Below are 20,229 nucleotides of genomic sequence, written 5' to 3'. Positions count from 1 at the left end.
GTTCAGTTCAGTTCAGTCTTTCAGTCGTGTCTGACTCTTTGAGACCTGATGGACGGCAGCATGCCAGGCTTCCCTGTCCATCACCAACTCCTGGAGCCTACTCAAACTCGTGTCCATTGTGTCAGTGATGCCATCCAACCATCTCACCCTCTGTCTTCCCTTTCTCCTCCTGCCTTCAATGTTTCCCAGCATCAGGGTCTTTTCCAATCAGTTGGTTCTTTGCATCAGGTGGCCAAAGTATTGGAGTTTCAGCTTCAGTATCAGTCCTTCCGATGAATATTCAGGACTGATTTCCTTTAGGATGGACTGGTTGGACATCCCTGCAGTCCAAAGGAATCTCAAGAATCTTCTCCAACACCTCAGTTCAAAAGCATCAATTCTTTGGTGCTCAGCTTTCTTTATAATCCAACTCTCAGAGCCATACATGACTACTGGAAAAAACCATAGCCTTCACTAGATGGAACTTTGTTGGTAAAGTAATGTCTCTGCTTTTTAATATGCTCTCTAGGTTGGTCATAAGTTTTCTTCCAAGGAACAAGCATGTTTTAATTTCATGGCTGCATTCACCATCTGCAGTGATTTTGGAGCCCCCCAAAATAAAGTCTCTCACTGTTTCCCCATCTATTTGCCATGAAGAGATGGGACCAGATTTCATGATGATAGTTTTCTGAATGTTGAACTTTAAGCCAACTTTTTCATTTTCATCAAGAGGCTCTTTAGTTCTACTTCCCTTTCTGCCATAAGGGTGCTGTCATCTGCATATCTGAGGTTATTGATATTTCTCCCGGCAATCTTGATTCCAGCTTGTGCTTCTTCCAGTCCAGCGTTTCTCATGATGTCCTCTGCATATAAGTTAAATAAGCAGGGTGATAATATGCAGCCTTGATGTACTCCTTTCCCTATTTGGAACCAGTCTGTTGTTCTATGTCCTGTTCTAATCTCTGCTTCCTGACCTGCATACCGATTTCTCATGAGACAGGTCAGGTGATCTGGTATTCCCATCTTTTCAAGAATTTTCCACAGTTTGTTTTGATCCACACAGTCAAAGGCTTTGGCATAGTCAGTAAAGCAGAAATAGATGTTTTTCTGGAACTCTCTTGCTTTTTCAATATTCCAACAGATGTTGGCAATTTGATCTCTGGTTCCTCTGCCTTTTCTATAACCAGCTTGAACATCTGTAAGTTCATGGTTCAAGTACTCTTGAAGTCTGGCTTGGAGAATGTTGAGCATTACTTTACTAGTGTGTGAGATGAGAGCAACTGTGTGGTAGTTTGAACATTCGTTGGCATTGCTCTTCTTTGGGATTGGAATGAAAACTGACCTTTTCCAGTCCTGTGGCCAATGCTGAGTTTTCCAGATTTGCTGGCATATTGAGTGCAGCATTTTCACAGCATCATCTTTTAAGCTTTGGAATAGCTCGACTGGAATTTCATCACCTCCACTAGTTTTGTTCGTAGTGATGCTGCCTAACGCCCACTTGACTTCTCATTCCAGGATGTCTGGCTCTAGGTGATGGCTCAGGCTCTAGTTGATGGCTCAGATGGTAAAAAAAATCTTCCTGTAATGCTGGAGACCTGAATTTGATCCCCGGGTTGGGAAGATACCCTGGAGAAGGAAATGGCAGCCCACTCCAGTATTCTTGCCTTGGAAATCCCATGGGCAGAAGAGCCTGGTGGCCTATAGTCCATGGGATCACAAAGAGTCAGACACGACTAGTAGACACTTTCACACTCAATGTCTCTTTACCTTGCCACAGTCTATCATCAAGTGATTTATTACTTTACATGTAGAATAAGAAAAATCTCTTTTAAAAAATGGTTTATTCCTTTATTTGCCTGTGTTGGGTCTTAGCTATGGCATGCAGAATCTTCCTTGTAACACAGGGACTCTGTACTTGAGGAGGGCAAGCTCAGTAGTTGCAGCACATAGACTCTCTATTTGAGACATGCAGGCTTACTTGCTCAGTCGCATGTGGGATCTTAATTCTCTGAGAAAGGATTGAACCAGTGTTCCCTGTATTGCAAATCAGATTCCCAACCACTAGACCTCTGGGGAAATCCGTATATATATATATATATATATATATATATATATATACTTTTAAATATATGTTACATATTTATCATTTCACGTGCTTTGCATGCCTCCATAGATTCAGATTTCCACTACCTTTTAAAGTCCTTCTGACTTGAGGCCTTTTAAACACATTTCTTATTACATTGATCTGTTGGTGAAGAATTCTTGCAGCTTTTGGGTCTGCAAAAGTCTTTATTTTATCTTGTGTTTGAAATGGATCTTTCTTGGGTATAGACTTCTGAATCAATTATGTATCTGTCTGCATTTTAAAATGTGGTGCCAGTATCTTCTGACTAACATTGTTTCATGTGCCTAATCTGCTGTCATTCTTATTTATTTATTTATTTTTTATTAGGTATCTCTTTTTCCTTCTGGCTACATTTCTTTCATTGCCTGTTTTAAATGAATGAATTATGATGTGCCTTGGTGTAGTTCTCATATTTGTTGTACTTGAGTTAATTGAGTTTTTGTGTTTATGGGTTTAAAGCTTTCATCATATATGGAAAATTTTTGGCCAATAGTTTTGCAGTTCTTTTCTTTATTCTCTTATCTTTAACTTCCTGTGGGGTTCCAGTTGCATGTATTATAGGATTCTTAAAGTTGTTTCAAAGCTCTCTGACACACAATTGATTTTTTCCCACTGTGTTTTTAAAAAGTTTATGGTTTGTTTTGCATGCTTTCTCCTATGAACTCTAACTAACTAGAGTCCCAGCTCTTTGTTTCCAAATCTGGGGAGACTGTTTGGCTCTTCCTGGATACCCCCTCCCTGTGGCATGTGTTGGAAACTCTGTCTAGCATTGGAGCAATTGGAAGGCTCACCTCAGTTGCTTTCCCCTCTCAGGAATCCATTCTCTGCTGCCTGACATTTGATGTACAACAGCTAACGCTTCAGTTTGTCTGGTTTGGAGTTGTTTGAGGCAAGAGGATAAATACGGTCTTTGCTCCTCTAAGTCTGCCAAAATGGAGGTCCCCTTGCAGTCAGCACTCACTGAGTCCCTTGTGCACTGACCTCCATGCAGGGGTGTAGACATGATGGGGGAAATGGGTTGGGTCCTTGGGGAGCCCCCGTCTTTCTGGAGAAACATGCTGATTCCTACATAGTAGTTGGAATGTGTTTGCACTGAGGACCATCAGAGAACAGGAAGACATCTTTAGGGAATGAGGAAGGAACAATTCCTGGATAGCTAACAGGGATGGGTCAGCAGGCCACTTCAACCTGAAGAAGGTACTGGGAAGAAATTCTAGGCCAAGGGGAGGGAATGGTAGCAGCAAAGGCAGGAGCAGTAGTGTTGGGAGTTCCAGAGGACAAGATCCCATTCCTATTCATCTTTATCCATGTTTAATATTTGTCAGGTGATTGGAAACATGAATGCTGTTTTGGGAGCTGTAGAACAATATTCAATGGAAGGAATGATGCTGAAGATGAAGCTCCAGTGCTTTGGCCAACTGATGGGAGAGCCAGCTCATTGGAAGAGACCCTGATGCTGGGAAAGATTGAGGGCAGGAGAAGGGGGTGACACAATGAGATGGTGGGATGGCATCACCAATTCAATGGATATGAGTCTGAGGAAACTACAGGAGATAGTGAGGGACAGGGAAGCTTGGCATCCTGCAATCCATGGAATCACAAAGTGTTGGACACGGCTTAGTGACTGAACAACAACAGTGAGAACAGAGTGCCCAGTGAAGCCGGTCGTTCGTGTGGGAGTGGAGAAAGATTCAGCTGGAAGGGGAGGTTCCTGGTTCTCTGGTACAGATCCTTCAGTCCCAAACCAAAGAACTCAAGATTTTGAACATGTTACCAAAGACTGTTTAAAAAAAAAACAAAAAACAGCAAACAAACTGCTTTCAGGAGGATATGAGAGCTTTGACTGTGTTTGTTCTCTAGACTTTTCTGTGGGATGTGGAAGAGACCTGGAGAGGGCTGAGTCTGCAAAAGCCAGGCAGGCAGCTGCTGGAGGGCCTGGTGGGCATCCTGCACTAGGAAGGAAACGAATCCAGAGTTCACTGTGGCACTAAAAGTGTACCGCCACCTTTCACCTGTGTGGTGATGGCCTCTGTAGATTCCTGCCAGAGTCAAGAGTAGATCTGAGGAAGCTCTGGCCTGGTTTCTTATTTTCTGTGGTATGATTAGTTGTTGCAAACTTCTTGGTGTCATATCTTTTGTTCCTGAGGTCAGGTCTTGGGCAGGTAATGATGTCCCTGTAAATCTCTACCAAACAAATGTTCACCACTGTGAAATGAAAGGGCATGGTCCCAAGGCACAGTTTTCTCCTTCTAAGGTCCCGGTCTTAGTTAAGAGGAACCAGATCCTAATTTTCTGCTCCCTCAGGGCTACATCCCCATATGTGCCCAGCTGCTATTGCTGACAGAGCCAGCCTCCCAGGACCCAAATGCCCCTCAAGCTCCACCACCTGCCCGTCTGCAGGATGGGCAAGTCCTGCAGACTGTGACCCAGGCAGACTGCCACTGCTCTTAGGTCCCCGAGACAGGAAGCGGGGAGATGTTCACCACTGTCTTGTGGCCAGACTCAGGACCAAGGGTGACCTTAGTGAGGACTCTGGAGCCCTGTAGGATACCCCCAAGCTGGTTCCCTGTGTACCCCAGCTAACCCCTTGGCCCAAGGCCAGGGAGGCTGGAGGGTCCCAGGTAAAGAATGGGATCCAACTCTTATCTCACTTTAGCCTGAGAACCAACTCTCCATCCACTGTAGGCTGAATTAATTAAGCAATGTTCATAGACAGCTGGTTGTTTGGGGAGGGGCCACTTGCAGCACCAACCAATGGCAGAGCAAGATCACTAATGGTCTTGGGGCAACAGTTGCCTGGTAACACAGTGAGGGCCAATGGTGAACAGCAATGGCCACCTGCTAAGGTCTGTGAAAGAGTGAATTCTGTTACAGAATTAATCCCATTTTATCACTAAGAAACAAATTAAGAGGGTGAATACTTTGTCCAAGGTCCTGTAGCTGGTAAAATGTCAACCTTGGGTTTCAATCCAGAATATGAGTTCTGAAGCCTTGAATGAGATTTTTTGTCTTTCATGCCATGTTAACTATTTAGCACTGGGGTGTGGTGAGATTTCCAATTGCAATCCCAACCCCAGAAACTCCTTAGAAAGAAAGAAATCTAAAAAAGTCTTCCTTCTGGAGTGTACATGCCAATGTTTCAAATTGTTGCAGCAGATCATTTCAATGATGTTTTGAGGCAAGTGACAAATGCATGATGGGTGCTTTGCTTTTGATAAGTCCTGTGGGTAGTTAGATGACTAACTATCTGGTTACTTCATTGCATGGTTGGAATCACCCTTGGAAAAGAAAGCTAGTTCAGGTTCACACGTATTTCCTCACTAACCAGCAGGCGTTGGAAGGTTTCTAAGGTAACTGCTGGTGTTCTAGACATGAGGGGCCGCATGGGGACACTTCCATTTAACAGGTTGAGATTGGACTGTGCAGGTTGCCAAAGTAACAGCTTCCTGTGCTACCTAGGAGATGTGGGGAACTGACAAGAGACCAAAAGCCTTTACAGCACTCGTTGCCGTGTGATTTTAGGCTAGAAGTATTTGGCAAGGAAAGGTTGGCTGGTAAGTATGAGGAGGGGAGTAAGCGAGCCAGCTCTTTAGCTCGTGGTGGAGCCAGGAAAAGAGAAGTGCTGGCTCAGTCAGAGTTCCCTGTCTTCGTTCAGAAAAGCAGTCATTTTGCTTGACTCATATTGAGCCCTGGGCATGGTGGGAGTTGTCTCTAAACAGAAGATTGCCAGCACAAGAGGCAGCATAATTCATATTTGTTCCAGACTCAGGAATTCAAAAAGCCTTCTCACGGCTACTCACTCCTCCCAGGCACACATACAATCTCCAAGGTGGAATTATCATCATGATGGCCACTTTCCAGATGAGGAAACTGAGGTTAAGGGACTTGATCAAGGTCACACAAATCGGGATATGAGGAGCCAAAGCGGAAACTCAGGATATCAGTTCCCAAATTGTGTGGTTTTGCTCTGCTCTGACCAGGGATGGAGGGTGGTGATCTGCTACTAATTGTGTAGGGAGAAGCAAGCAATATCCAGACTTAAAATGAAGAAACTAGGGAAAACAACTAGACCATTCAAGTATGACCTAAAGCAAATCCCTTATGATTTTACAGTGGAGGTGACAAATAGATTCAAGGGATTAAACCTGGTAGACAGGGTGCCTGAAGAACTAATGATGGAGGTTTGTAACATTGTACAGAAGGCAGTGATCAAACAATCCCCAAGAAAAAGAAATGCAAGAAGCCAAAGTGGTTATCTGAGGATGGCTACAAATAGCTGACAAAAGAAGAGAAGTGAAAGCAAACGCAAAAGAGAAAGTTAAAACCAAAGGAATGCAGACATTCAGAGAACAGCAAGGAGAGATAAGAAAGCCTTCTTAAGTGAACAGTGCAAGAAATAGGGGAAAACAATAGGTTGCAAAGACAAGACATCTCTTCAAGAAAATGGGAGATACCATACAAATATGTCATCTGAGGTGGACTAGTCAGAGCTCTCCCTTGAACCCTCAAGTCTCTGAGCTACTTCCCTTATGGGTTAGGTTCCTTAGGGATATAAAACCCTAGGGCAGGTAGCCCTGGTCTCCCTCAGTAGGTGTAGAAGCCTTAAGGAAGAAAGCTGTCGGGCTAAGACAATCAAAGTAGAGAGAGGGGAAGGAGCGAGGGTGAGAGAGAACTGATGACTTCTGATTTTTTGGATACAGTCATTGAGATCTTTCTACCTGCTCTGGTTCCTATGTACAGGATCTCCAGTGTTCTTCCGAAAAGTCTCCCATTTCCCTGAAACCAGCTGGAGTTGAGCTCCTCTCCCTAGTGGTTCAGACTTGGTTCTAGATCCTGCCTGATTATGATGCAGCTCCCAGACCCAAAAAGAGGCACCCATTTGTTTTAGCACCACTAAGAGTGAAACATTTTATTCATTACTGAGAATAGGGTTTGCAGAGCACCAAACAGTTCACCAGCATCGCTGGGCAGGAGTGCCCTAGGGAGAGCGAGTGTGTGTTAGGAGAGGCCTGACTGATTCCTGAACCAGTCCACGCATTTACAGTGCCGGAGCCAGACCAATCCTTTCATTTTTTCGATCAAAAACCGAGAAGTACTGCCTCAGAAAGACGTCACCCAGGATCCAGTTCTCTGAAGAGGCAGCTTGTACAACTCCGTGAAAGGCGCTAATGCAGGAGTTTTTTTCCTAGGGGAAGTAGAGACACACACCAGTCAGCCTGTGAGCTTACCTGCAACCCCCTCCTCAATATCCAGTCCTAGCACACTTCTTGGTTTCATTTCCCTCTTTTGGCATGTATCGGATGATTTTCTCAGCACCTTGGGATATGAGCGTTCATCCAAAAACAAAAAGGGCCAAGACGTGTGGTTGCCATATGGCAGGAGTGTGGGGAGGGGAGGATTGGGAGTTTGGAATGATCAGATGCAAAGTAATATACAGAGGAATGATAAGCCGCAAAGTTCTACTTATAGCGCAAGGAACGATATTCAATATTTATTGATTAACTAATGAAAAAGAATGTGTATATTTGCGTATGTACAGCTAAAGCGCTTATCTGTGCAGCAGAACTTAAGGCAACACCGATCAGCCATACTGCAATACTGTTTTACAGAAAAGAACAAGAGCGTCCCCGGTTCCCCTGACACTCTCTGTTTCTTTCCTTCTGACTCCTGCTCCTCGTTTTCTCTGCAGAGAATGCCTGTTCTTCTCCTGTGTCCCAAAAATATGTTTTTTTTTTTTTTAATTAACTTTTAATTTTGCTTTGGAGTATAGCTGATTAACAACATGCTGAGTTTCAGGTGGACAGTAAAGGGCCTCAGTCATACATACACATGTATCCTTGTCCCAAAGACAGCCCTTCCATCCAGGCTGGACCTTGCATTCAGCAGAGTTCCCTGTGCTATACAGTAGCTCCCTGTTGGTTATGCCTGTTAAATATATTCAAAGCAGTGCTCACAACAGTTCTTTAAGACGTCGCTCAGGCCCTCTGAGAAGCATGCTTGGACTGACACTCACACTTCAGCCAGTCCAGGCTTGGTTGGTTGCCTTATTCAGGTCTCCATCCCCACCGGTCGGTTCATAGCCCTCATCACCCCCAATAAGTCCCCAGGGTCCCTTTGTAGAGCACCGTGGGTTTCCATTTGCATGGAATCCAGGGCAGATTTGCCTAGACCCAAGCAGGCCTCCCTATGGAGCCATGAATCAGGGGTTTTAGAATTACTGCAATTCCCTCTCTTCCTCAAAGGCATCTTTGAGCCCGACAGCCTGCTCTGAACTCCCAGAGGGAGCTGGCGTGAAGCCTCCACCCTGTGTCAGGGCTGAGCACGCACTGTGCACCCTTTATTCACCTTAGCATCCAACCACCCCACAGAAGGGTCGGGCAGCCCGACTCACAGAGGGGAAACTGGGACTTAGCAAGGGGAAGTTGCAGTCAAGGTCTAAGGTAGCCATGTAATTTATTGTAACCGGGAAAATTTCAAGAAGGGAAGGGAGACTGTTAATCACTATGGTGGGACAGCACACAGCACCGCCACCAGCCAAGCCCCCTTGTCACATGTCCTATTTTAGGATCACTAGAGCTGACTTTCCGTGTTCCTGCATCTGAGGGCTCTAGTTGAACTGAAGATCTATGAGGGCAGAAGACCTTAGTGTTCCCCTCTCCATGTGACTCCCACCATGCCAGCATGGAGTGGTGTCTCCACATTTATTTCAGGAGGACGGATATCCCAGACTGTCCTCCGCTCTCAAGCGGTTGATTTTGTGAGAGGTGCTGGCCCAGCCAGAGGGGCTCAGCAGCATCTGCAATGGTGTGGCTTGGGCTGCCGAGGGTGCCCTCCTCCCAGCAGTAGCCCAAGGGTTCCTGCAAACCCCAATTTAGAGAACCAACCCTCAGGGGTGGCTGCTCACCTTGATGATGTAGGCTTCAGGGGGCAGTGGATAATCGATGCCATTGATGTTGAAGATGACAGGAGGCAGGGTGTTGACTGCATCACATGAAACCACATACTGTTAGAGAGAAGGAGAGAGGTTGGCCCAGAGGATCCTTATTATGTGGGGAGACTGGGAGTGACCCTGTGGCATGACCCTTCACCTCAGAACCCTCGGGCCTGGCGTTCATGAGTTTGTGGATGTTGGTGACCATTTCTTTTGATCCATATATCGATGGTATTCCGGTGTCCACAAAGGCCTGACATCCATGAGAACAAGCAACAACTTCCCCGTTCATGGTGGTGCTGAGAGACAGTAGGACAAAGCGGGCATCAGAGTCATGCAGAAGGTTCCCTCCTTGAGGAAACTGTGAGCTCCCTCCCTCACAGCTGCCCTCTTCCTGACAGTGTCCTGAATTGTGCGTGATCTCTTGCCCTGACTTTTCTTTTTCTCTGATCACAGCACCTTTTTTGATATCCTTGAGCAGTACTTGAATACACCAGGCTCTTTTGTACCTTGACACAAGCTGGTCTTCCTCCCTAGAAGAGCACCCTCCCCTTTGACTAGCTAATTTCTCCTCATCTTCCAGATTCCAGCTTAACTGTCATGGTTTCAGGGAAGTCTTTCCCCCGGTGTGTATCAGTCTCCTGTCTTGGTCACTCTTTGTAGACCCTTGCTCATGTCTAGCGTGTACCAAACTGACAATTCACTATGTGTGTATGTCATTTCTTGCAATTTGCCTTCTTAGATGTGAGGGTGAGTTTTATTCTCATTGCGTCCCTAAGGTACCTGGCATACAGTGGATGCACAATGCTTGTTTGTGGAATGAGTGAAAGAAGACTGTGAAAATAATGAATGGAGACCATCCAGACAGGTATACCTGATGTCTCACCAACAATGGGTCAAACACACAGTGAAGATGGAGGTTCCTGCGGCAGCAGATTCTCATAGGGGTGGGAGAGACCAGCTGCCCTGGGAGAGGGTGTCTCTGAACAGCACCCCATGCCCGGGCTCAGACACTGAGACCCTGATCAGCCAATACCTGACTAGACACAGAACCTCAAAGGACAGGTAAGATTTTATCTGAGGGTAGAACACAGAATCTCATCAATTATTGCCTCTTGTTCTCAATCCACTCCTGGATCCCACCTTCCTGATTCTCTCAGTTATAGCCCCTGCCCCACTGTGTGCCCTGGGACGTGGGGTGTCTCTTTTTATGAGTGGCATTCAGGTCCCAAGACTGTGGCCATCCTCTCTCCACTGCTGGCTAGCTTCTCCCTAAGGAGATCAGTTTTCCCCATTTCTTCAGGACTTTCCCTGTTTTTAAACTGACGTTTCTCTGTACTGAGATCTTCCTTGGTCCTTTGTTGCCCTGGACAGTTGGTCATCTTATCACAGCTCTGTTCAGGCTGAGGAAATTCTTCTTGATCCTCTTTTCACCACACTGTAAAGTCCTATAACCATGCTCCCAAACTCACACTCGGGGTGGAGTCCTCCCGCAGCTGCACAGGCCTCTCTGGACCCTGTGAGGGACCCTGTTCAGAGACCTGGTCAGGAGGCCTGGGCTGATTATGAACCCATGTGTGTTTTGTGAATCTATGTGTTTCTGTGTTTCTGTGTGTGTTTGTATGTGGCTCTGTGTGTGTACTTGTGTGTCTCTGGGTGGCTATGTGTATTTATATGTGCCTATTGTATCTTTGCATGAGCGTCTGTGTGTCTGTCTGTGTCCTTGTGGGTGGTGTGTATGCCTGTTGACTGTGTGTCTGGGAGTGCATTTGTGTGTCTGCCTGTGTCTGTGTACAGATAGGGGAGCATCACTTGAGGTGACCCTCAGAAGGGGAGGCTTACCTGTTCATGCTTATCTGCCAGCGGCTAGTATGGGACACTGGTACCCAGTTGAGCTCTCCCTTGTAGTAGCGGTGGTCCACCCCACCAAACATCACCACACTGCCCTCCGGCTTGCTTCTGCAGAGAGAAGGGAGGGGGTTCCTTGGAGGACAGTAACAACAGCACTGTCTGAGAGCTGTGCTTATCCACCATCAAGGCCCTAATAAGATCCCCATCTACATATGCAGAAATCGAGGCTAGGAGTGATTGAGAACCAAACCGAGGTCGGTCGCTGGCTAATGAGTGGCACAGAGGAGGTTAGAAGCTGGACTACCTGGCCGGGCTCCACCCACTCAGTCTTCAGAAGAGGTGCTGGACCTCCTGTGACCTCAGTGCTCAGAGATATCCTCAGAGGACAGTGTGCTGAAGGGTTTTGGCTTCCCCCTTGTCCAGCCTGTATTTTTTCACAAACATTAAGGCCTGAAGCACTAAGGGTGTGGCTTCAAGTCACATAGGGTTGGCTTCATTGGCCTGTGACCTGTGCTGTCCTTTGGGCCCCACACTCAGCAGGTCTCCCACCTCTGCTCTCGTTGTCTTGAAATTCCCAATACTTGTTCAAAATGGAGTCCCACACTTTCATTTTGGATCCCACACTTTCTTTTTGCACTGGCTCCTGCAAATTGTGTAGCTGGTCCTGGGTGCTCAGTGAAATGTTAGTGAGGAAGGAAAGATTTCCACCATCCCTCTCTTTCCTTCCATGTCAAATTCATCAGCATATCCTGTTGCCTTTTCTTCCAACTCGTATTCTGACACCTTGCATTAGTCTTTGTTTTCACTCAACCCCTACACCAAGCCCTGGCTCTTGCACCCAGGAGCATGGTTGTATTCCAATAAAACTTTATTTATAAAAGCCAGTGGTGAAGCCAGGTGGGACCCTGGGGCCATAGTTATCCTGGGTTAGTCTATCTCTCAGGATACTTCTGTATCAATTGTTGCATCATTTTCATACAACTGAAAGGGTTTGACAACTAGTTTGGAGAGAGGGATTGTCCAGCTCAGACTTACTTGCTCAAGTAGAAGGCAAAGACAGGCTCAGAAAAGGCACCTTGGGACCACAAGTTGTCAAAGATGGGCATGGCACGTGTGATGCTGATGGAGGGGAAGGCCAAGCCCAGGACGCCATCAAAGGGCACACCATCATACCCGAATTCCACCACGCTTAGGCCAAATGACTGATTAAGGCTAACGAAGTTCCCGATCTGTGGGCGAGAAGAGTGTTCTCACATAAACGTTTGTTAAGTGGGTCTAGGCTTGGGCTGAGGAAGAAATGCCATTAGCTCTGCAGAGAACTTTCTGTGAGGACTTTCTGTGTCCTTGGTAGACCTCAGATGGTTAGACTGAGCAGGGAGGGGAATTTGGGTTCCATTTATGTGGGTCCGTGGATTTTAAAACTTCTGCCCCTCTCAAAAACACCTTCTGAATGAGTCAAATTGGCCTCAAGGCTTCTGTACCAGTGGGACAGCCAGAATCCCGCCAGGACCCAATGGTGCCCCCTTATGGACAAAATGAGTAAAGAGCAAGAGAGCATTCTCTGGCGTCTCTATGAAATGATGACAGAAATGGACTGGATTGATGGTAACATATTTTGGATTCTGCATCTGGCCAGAAATACTGAAGTCCATTATACAATGTTTCTGGCAGGGTTCTTGTGAAATTCCTGCCTGGGAAATACCCTTTTGGGGGTATCTGTGTGTTTGTGTGAGTGTGTATGAGAGAGAGAGAAGAGAGAGAGGCGAACTACTCAGGTACTTTGGGGGAGGAAGGCCATAGGTTTTATTAGACTTCCAAAGGCCCCATACTTTGAGAACACACTTATCAGGCCCCCCTACATCTCTGGCCTCCTGCTTATCTGCACTGGATATCTGAAATTCCTGACTTCACCCAGGGTCCCCCGATCAGTTTTTTCCTTTCCCCAAATACCCACCACCAGCTCCACCGCTTACCACAGGTATGACCTCAGCAAGGCTCTTGCTGCCTGCACCTCAGTTTCCTCATCTGTATCATTAGCTAATCAATGCATCTGCTGTGTGTGGTTGTTGCAGCTTTAAGAAAGTTATTACCACGGCAGTGCCCGGCACAGTCTGAGAATATAAAAGCCGGTGCTTTTTCTCCCCCTCTTCTGGCTCCCAGCAAAATGAACCCTGAGCTGCTCATGGGCAGATAAGCTGCAAGTCCACAGCCCGAGCCACTCTCTGGGTTAGCTAATCCATTTGTTTTTGTGTCACTATGGAGACGTCTCCCCAGGGAGAGGATCCTGTGGGTAAGATGGCCAATGTCTATGGGAGTTAGGGTAGGATGGTCCTGCCAGCTGGTCCTGTGTCTCTTTTGTAAGCAGTGGTCACTCCATAGTCAGTCCTGACCCAGCTTTTGTTTCCACATTACCCGAACGGTGTCAGAGCCAACCAATCCATGAATTAGCTGAGGTCCATAGAAGATGGTGACAGTCTGGCCTGCTTCCCTGAAGCTGGAAGAATTTTGAGGATTGAAGGTGTTGTGTGTTTCTGCAGACACAAGAGATGAGTGTCAGTCAGGTGCCAAGGGTGGAGAAGGGAGAGTCAGGGCAAGGAAAAGGTGGGTGGGTTGGGGGGTGGTGTTTGTACTCACTACAGGCTGGACTTCCACAAGTGATGGAAGGCACCCACAAGTCAGCTGAGCCTGTGTCAAAGAGGACCCGGAACTCCTGAGGGGGTGTTCCGATGGTGATGGTCCCCACGTAGGCACTCTATGGAGATGAGGAGGGGTGGGTTAGTGCAGATCTGGCTCCTCTCGATTCCCCCACTGCTGCCTCCCTCTGGGTGTCACATGTCTCCTGAGATCACTTTCCAACCACCATGCAGCTCACAGCCTTTGTTCTCTGAGGATTTGATATTTTTCCCTGTGCTACACAGTATCTGGGATATTCTCTCTATGACCAGGGGTTGAAAAAGTACCTCTTGCATTGGAAGCCCAGAGTCATAAGCACTGGACCTCAAGGGAAGTCCTGGTGCCTTCATCTGAGAAGCTCTCTAGTCTCTTCAAACCCAGCCTGAGCACCTCCTTCTCCAGGAGGTCCTCCTTGATCAATCCCAGCCACTCCCTCTAAACTCAGGCCACATCCAATCAACACCACACAGCTGACCCTTTCATTTGACATATACTTACTCTTTGCCTTTCTCTCAGGCTAGCCTGCACAATCTTGAAGACAAAATATGCCCTTTTTGTAATCTATTAAGAATAACCACATTGTCAGATTCTTATGCCTTACATGGATTAGGCAGTCAGTGACTTTTTACTGCTGTGATTCTTGCATCTGTGGAAGCTGAATTCTTTTGCCTGGGGACTCACTCTTGCTTTGCAGTTGGCTTTATCCTTTGACCAGAGATGGCTCACCCTTCATCTGTAACTGAGTGGCTCACTTATTTCAGAAGGAACAATCTCCGTCAGACTAACGACACATCTTTGACACAGAAATGAATGATTACCTGCCACCTGGTCATTGCTGGGCCCAGTCACCACAGACCAAGAGCTGAGGATGAGAATGCCTTCTCCTCTGGAATGGGGTTCCTGTTTCCCAGTGTTTCTGCCTCCTGCAGGAGCCCCAGCCCAAAATTCCCACCTGCCATGGCCAGAAGAGTTAGCAGTGCTAGCCCAGAGCACCAGGGGGCGATGAGGAGAACCATCCTCCCAACAAACTCACATCCAGAAAGTTCCTCAGGGGGTGAGTGGCTATTTCGGTATCTCTCTTGGACAGTCTGTAAGCTTGTCCCTCCAGGAAATTGTTCAGCAAGTTTTTTTCCCTCAGGGTTTCTCGCAAAGTCTTCACTTTCCTTAGAGGCAAACTATCACCGAGGATTAAGAAAGAAACAAAGGAGAAGATACGATTAGCTGTCCGTGTTAAGGTATAACTGTCATTGTAATGGCACTGTGGATTTTCCCACATTTTTATGAGCGTCACCTTGTTATCAGAATGCCATGCAAATGCCATTTCAAAGATGTAGGTTTGAATACAGGTTGTGTTGTGTAACATTGTGTAAGACCATTTGGACTCTCAGCTTACTCCTGGGAAAAACGGTGAAATATAATGATTACCACCCTCCACATAGAAAATTTGGGAGGTAAGTGAAGTGATGGATATAATGTACCTGATATATAGTAAATGTCAACAATGACAGCCATTAGTATTGCTATTGCCATCCCACTGTATCCTTCTCAAGGAAGCTCAGGGAGAAAGGTTCTAGAAGAGGATTATTATCCTATTTTTATGGGGAAGGAATCTGAAATTCAAGGATTTTGTCACTTGGCTGTGGTCACACTGCTTGCCGGATGAACAACAGCATAGAGGTAGCTCTCCCAATCTTTCTCCAAGTAGAAACAGAACAGAGGGTTAAGAGAAGAATCCAGAAGATAGGAAACAATTTAGGGAAATTAAGAGGCTAAAGAAGGAAGGATGAGTCAAAATTGAAAAACTAAAAGAAGAGAAAACAACACGGAGAAATCTGCACTCACAGAGACTTCCAAAGAGATGAAGAGTTAAGTGAGAGAGACATAGAGATGCAGACATAGACATATACACACTGAAGTAGAGAGAGAACAGAGAGGAGACCCAGAATAAAATGTAGAAAAATGCTATTCCACAGGACCACACTTACATTTATACAGGTTGTCCACTAAACAATTGCAATGAGTTCCATTTTCAGCAGGTCACCACATGATGGGGTCCCAAGAGTTGTGCAACCATGCAAAGCTACACCTTGACCCTTGGGACCCACAGTTTCTATAGCAAGGTGCATGCCTGCATGCTAAGCTGCTTCAGTCGTGTCCAGCTCTATATGACCCTATGGACCTCAGCCTGCCAGGCTCCTCTGTCCATGGGATTGTCCAGGCAAGAATATTGGGGTGGGTTTCCATGTCCTTCTCAAGGGGATCTTCCCGACCCAGAGATCCAACCCGCATCTCTTACAACTCCCACATTTGCACAGGGGTCCTTTACCACTAGCACCACCTGGGAAGCCCAAGGCTAAAGAAGCAAGGGTAAGTACCTATAACAAGGTATTTATGAATAAGTAAGAGTTGAACTTTAAGACTATCAGGGAAATGTTCCATTTCTTTCTAACCCAGAAAGGAAGAGGATGCGGCTTACAGTCCCCATACTTACATGACTATGCACTCTGAGAGGGCCACCAGCCCGAGGAGCACAAGCCACTTCATGCTTCTTTCCTGGCTCCAAGTACTCAGGGAAACTTTAGTTCTTAGCATGCAGTGGTGACCAGGAGCTTCTGGTTATATGTGCTCTAACCTGCCCTAACTGTCCCCTTTAGGCCACTAATGGATCTGATAAAAATACAAAGCTCTTGATAAAACTTTTATCTTCATTCTTGACCTTAGGGAATGGTCTTAGAAAATTCTCAGAATTCAGAGAATTCTACTGTGATCTCTTCCTTGAGGCTTGGCTGGAAAACCAAAGTGAACCACATGGACATCTAAGGCATGGAGAAACTTGCCATCGTGGAGAAAATTACTGCTAAGAACACCATAAAAATCAATACTAGGGGCCATGCTAGATATTCATGATCTCCTGTGGTCTGCCTCGCAACTTCAACTTCATGAGGTATGGTTTGCTGTCCTCGTTGGAGAACTGATTGCTAGAGGAAAAGAGGTCAAATGGAAAAGTGAAGACTTCAGAGGCAGCCCAGGGACATATGAGTGGCTTTAGGTAGTGGGTCTAAGAAAAGTTTACGAATCCACATGGAGAAGCCAAAACTGGGATAATTTTAGCATTCCACTCTTTAATTAGAACAAATTAAATGTATAAAAAGTATATGCAAAACAGAAAAAGAGACACAGATGTACACAACAGACTTTTGGACTGTGTGGGAGAAGGGGAGGGTGGGATGTTATGAGAGAATAGCATTGAAACAAGTATACTATCAAGGGTGAAACAGATCACCAGCCCAGGTTGGAGGCATGAGACAAGTGCTCAGGGCTGGTGGACTGGGATGACCCAGAGGGATGGGATGGGGAGGGAGGTGTGAGAGGGGATTGGGATGGGGAATACATGTAAATCCATGGCTGATTCATGTCAATGTATGGCAAAAACCACTACAATATTGTAAAGTAATTAGTCTCCAACAAATAAAAACAAATAAAAAAAAAAAAAAGAAAAAAAGAGTCAGAAATTCAAACTACTAATAGACAACATCTTATTTGTCTCTGTGACAGATTGCTAGGGTACTAACACCATTCTGAGAGCTGAGAAAGGAAAATAATCATCAATATTTATGCCATATTTTTTGTATGTAGCATATTCCATGTAACCAGAAGTAGTTTAAGGAATCTTATTTTTATAGAAGAATTCCAGAAATTAAAACAGAAGGAGTGGTAGAGACAGGAAAACACTATTTTGCAGCATCCTCATGAAACAATGGATCTGGGCAAAGGTCATCAATGGATGCTAAAACCATGCGTGAAAGGTAGAAAGGGGAGTATACAATGGATGCGTGAAGCTGGCAGCCTCAGGATCCACTGCATTTCAGCATCTCTCAAAGTGAGGCATCTAGAAATACTGAGACTCTTTAAGTATCACCTTAAGATATATGTATCTGCATATGAAATATTGCAATTAAAACTTTTGAACTCAAGTCTAGATCTACCTACCAGTCTCCAGGGAAAAACAGAGATCAAGATACAGAGAAGCAATCCTCTAAACCTACAATCCCCCACCTTTTGTCACAAGGGGCTGGTTTCTTGGAAGACAATTTTTCCACAAAAATTGGTAGGGAAATGATTTTGGGATGATTGAAGGATATTTCACTTATTGTGCACTTTATGTCTTTTATTACGACATTGTGATATGTAATGAAATAATTATACAGATCATCATAATGCAGAATCAGTGGGAGCCCTGAGCTTGTCTTCCTAAAACGAGACTCTCCCATCTCTGGGTGATGGGAGAGTGATTTGGAGCAGCTGTAAATACACCTGAAGCCTCACTCACTGGCCTGCTGCTCACCTCCTGCTCTGCAACCCGATTCTCAATAGACCAAGGGATGGTATTGGTCCTGGTGCCAGTGTTGTGGATCCCTGCTCTAAACCCAATTCTTGGGACATTCTGTAAGACAAACCATGTCACTTCCTCCCAGTTGTTGAACAAATAAATGGCTTTAAAATCGGGAGAGAGAGAGTTATTTAGTCGTAAAAGAGAACAACTTAAAAGTGAAACATATGAGTACATTCTTTCAATAAACTGTGAAAAGACATCTGCTTTTAGAGAATCAGGGAAATTTGAACATGGGCTGGATATTAGATGTTAATTTTATTTGGAACAAAATGCATTGTGGTTATCTATATTTTGTGAGATGGTAACCTTTTCCTTAAAGTACTTCAGCAGAGATGAATAAATAGCAAAAGAAAAAAGAAATTAAATGAGGGTCTGTCTTGATTTGAGAAGAGATCTGCATAGCTGCTATAGATTGAATTCTGTTGCCCACAATTCAGACGTTAAATCCTTAAGTCTAGATGTGATGGTATTAGGAGGTAGGGTCTTTGGGAGGTAATTAAGTTGATATGGGTTTTTGATGGTGGGACCCTCATGATGCCATTAAACACTTCCCCCCTTTTTCTCTCTTATTCTCCCTCTTCCTCCATCCCCTCCCCTACCACACATAAGAACATACAAAGAAGAGAACTGATGTAAGTCAAGAAGTGTGTCTTCACCAGTAACCTGACTGTCCACCACCTTGACTTGCACTTCTAGTCTCTGCTCTATGACAACCTGTGGGACTCAGAAGTTAGTTTTGTAGTTATTGATGCCAAATGATGAAATACAGGGTTCATGATACTATTCTTTCTTATTTATATTATGTTTGACATCATTTTGTAATCAATTTCCAAAAGGTGTATTTTGAAGGCTCTGTCTTAGTGGTACTTTGCAGGGCCCAAGAAAAGCAGATTCAGGCAGGCCCCCCCCAATGAAAGAGTGGTTGGAGACCCACCTGCTCTTTATCCAGCTCTTCGGTCATCTGATCCCCATCCTCCACACCCGACAACCCCACCCACACCCCCATCAGCAACCCCCTGCTAACCTGCTTGTTCATCCAGCTGGAGACTCTAATGAGCCAGGTCAGGGCCTGGAGGTGGAAGGAATGGGGATGTTTTTAGAAAGAATGAACTGGGCAGCCCCCTTCCTGGTTTTCTCTTCTTTAGTGTCATCTGCAGGTGAGGGAGAGGGCCTGGGTATGGAGGGAGCCACTAGTGGGGCTCTGGGAACATTTGGAAGGAAAGGGAGGAGGAGTTGATAACCCAGGAGCCAAGACGTGGGCAGATTGCTCAGCATCCAGGAGGGAGGAAAGAAGCACTTGGAAAAGAATGGTGCCAACCAGAGGGACAAATCCACCCAAGTCTTCTGGTTAACCTTACTGGAGGTCATGTTCTTCTTGCTGGAATTCCTGCTCCGGACATGAAGCGGGTAGAGCCGCACTCACTGTTAATGAGTCATAGGGAGAGGGACAGCTTCCCCCAAGGGCCCTTTGATTCCACTCTAACTGTGGGCATCATCCCAAGCTGGGCAGCAAAATGGCAGCTCATCCAAGCATTTAAAATACTTCCTAATTTATCTAAGCATCCTGGCAGGTCTTGTGCCCAGAGTTCCTTTCAGAGAGCCAATTCATCAGCCCAACTCGGGTTTCTGCAGAGGAAACTACAACCTTCCCAGTTGGTAACTTCTGATTTGGTAACCTGATCTCATCCCACAGAACCCAAATGGTGGTAAGTTCCAGGGGGCAAGGTGTCTAAGGTCCTTCATCTCATAGCAGCTATGTGGTAAATAGTCTTCCACTCCCAGTCCTGAGTCCAGGATCCATGGATATCACCAGGCAGTCACAGCCCCCTGTCCACTAGATGCAGCCTCAGCATCCTTGGTAACAGATACCTCTGAGCCACTTGTCCACTGATTGACATTGAGCTTCAGTCTGGAACATGTGTTCTGGAGCAAGTCCAGTCTCCCTCATCCAAGAGATGGGAAGCTGAATCCTGGGGTGTATGAATCACTCTAAAGCTGCAGGTAAGTTAGTGAAGACCTGGCAACCCGGACCTCTGGTTCTCAGGCTAGGAGAACTCCAGGAAGGAAAAGATGAGAGAAAGCTCAATTGCATCCACTGCGAGGCAGCTCTCAGGGGTCTGCAGGCACCAGAGTGGAAGTTCCTTTCCCACTGTCCCTCAAGTCTGGCTGTGATTCTCTCAGAAGACCTGCCTTCTTGTAGCAGCAGGAAAGCACTATTGGGGGCTGGTTCTGCTAGGTTCCAGGCACAGTGAGGAAGCACTAGCTGGAGTGTCCCCA

At 45.9% G+C, this 20,229-nt stretch overlaps 1 protein-coding gene across 1 annotated transcript; it reads right to left on the bottom strand.

Annotated features, from left to right (window-relative positions):
• Positions 1-7,142: 7,142 nt before the first annotated feature.
• On the bottom strand, positions 7,143-16,139 carry LOC133066372 (pregnancy-associated glycoprotein 2-like). The gene is made up of 9 exons (XM_061157389.1): positions 16,051-16,139; positions 14,593-14,734; positions 13,521-13,638; positions 13,299-13,417; positions 11,922-12,115; positions 10,878-10,994; positions 9,193-9,334; positions 9,009-9,107; positions 7,143-7,289 (listed from the first exon to the last, which is right to left on the bottom strand). The coding sequence occupies exons 1-9, from the start codon at positions 16,101-16,103 to the stop codon at positions 7,143-7,145; spliced, it is 1,131 nt and encodes a 376-aa protein (XP_061013372.1). The 5' UTR covers positions 16,104-16,139.
• Between the last annotated feature and the right edge of the window lie 4,090 nt (positions 16,140-20,229).

Source organism: Dama dama, chromosome 2 (genome assembly GCF_033118175.1).
Source record: "Dama dama isolate Ldn47 chromosome 2, ASM3311817v1, whole genome shotgun sequence".
NCBI lineage: Eukaryota > Metazoa > Chordata > Mammalia > Artiodactyla > Cervidae > Dama > Dama dama.
This window is presented reverse-complemented; position numbering and strand designations above follow the sequence as displayed.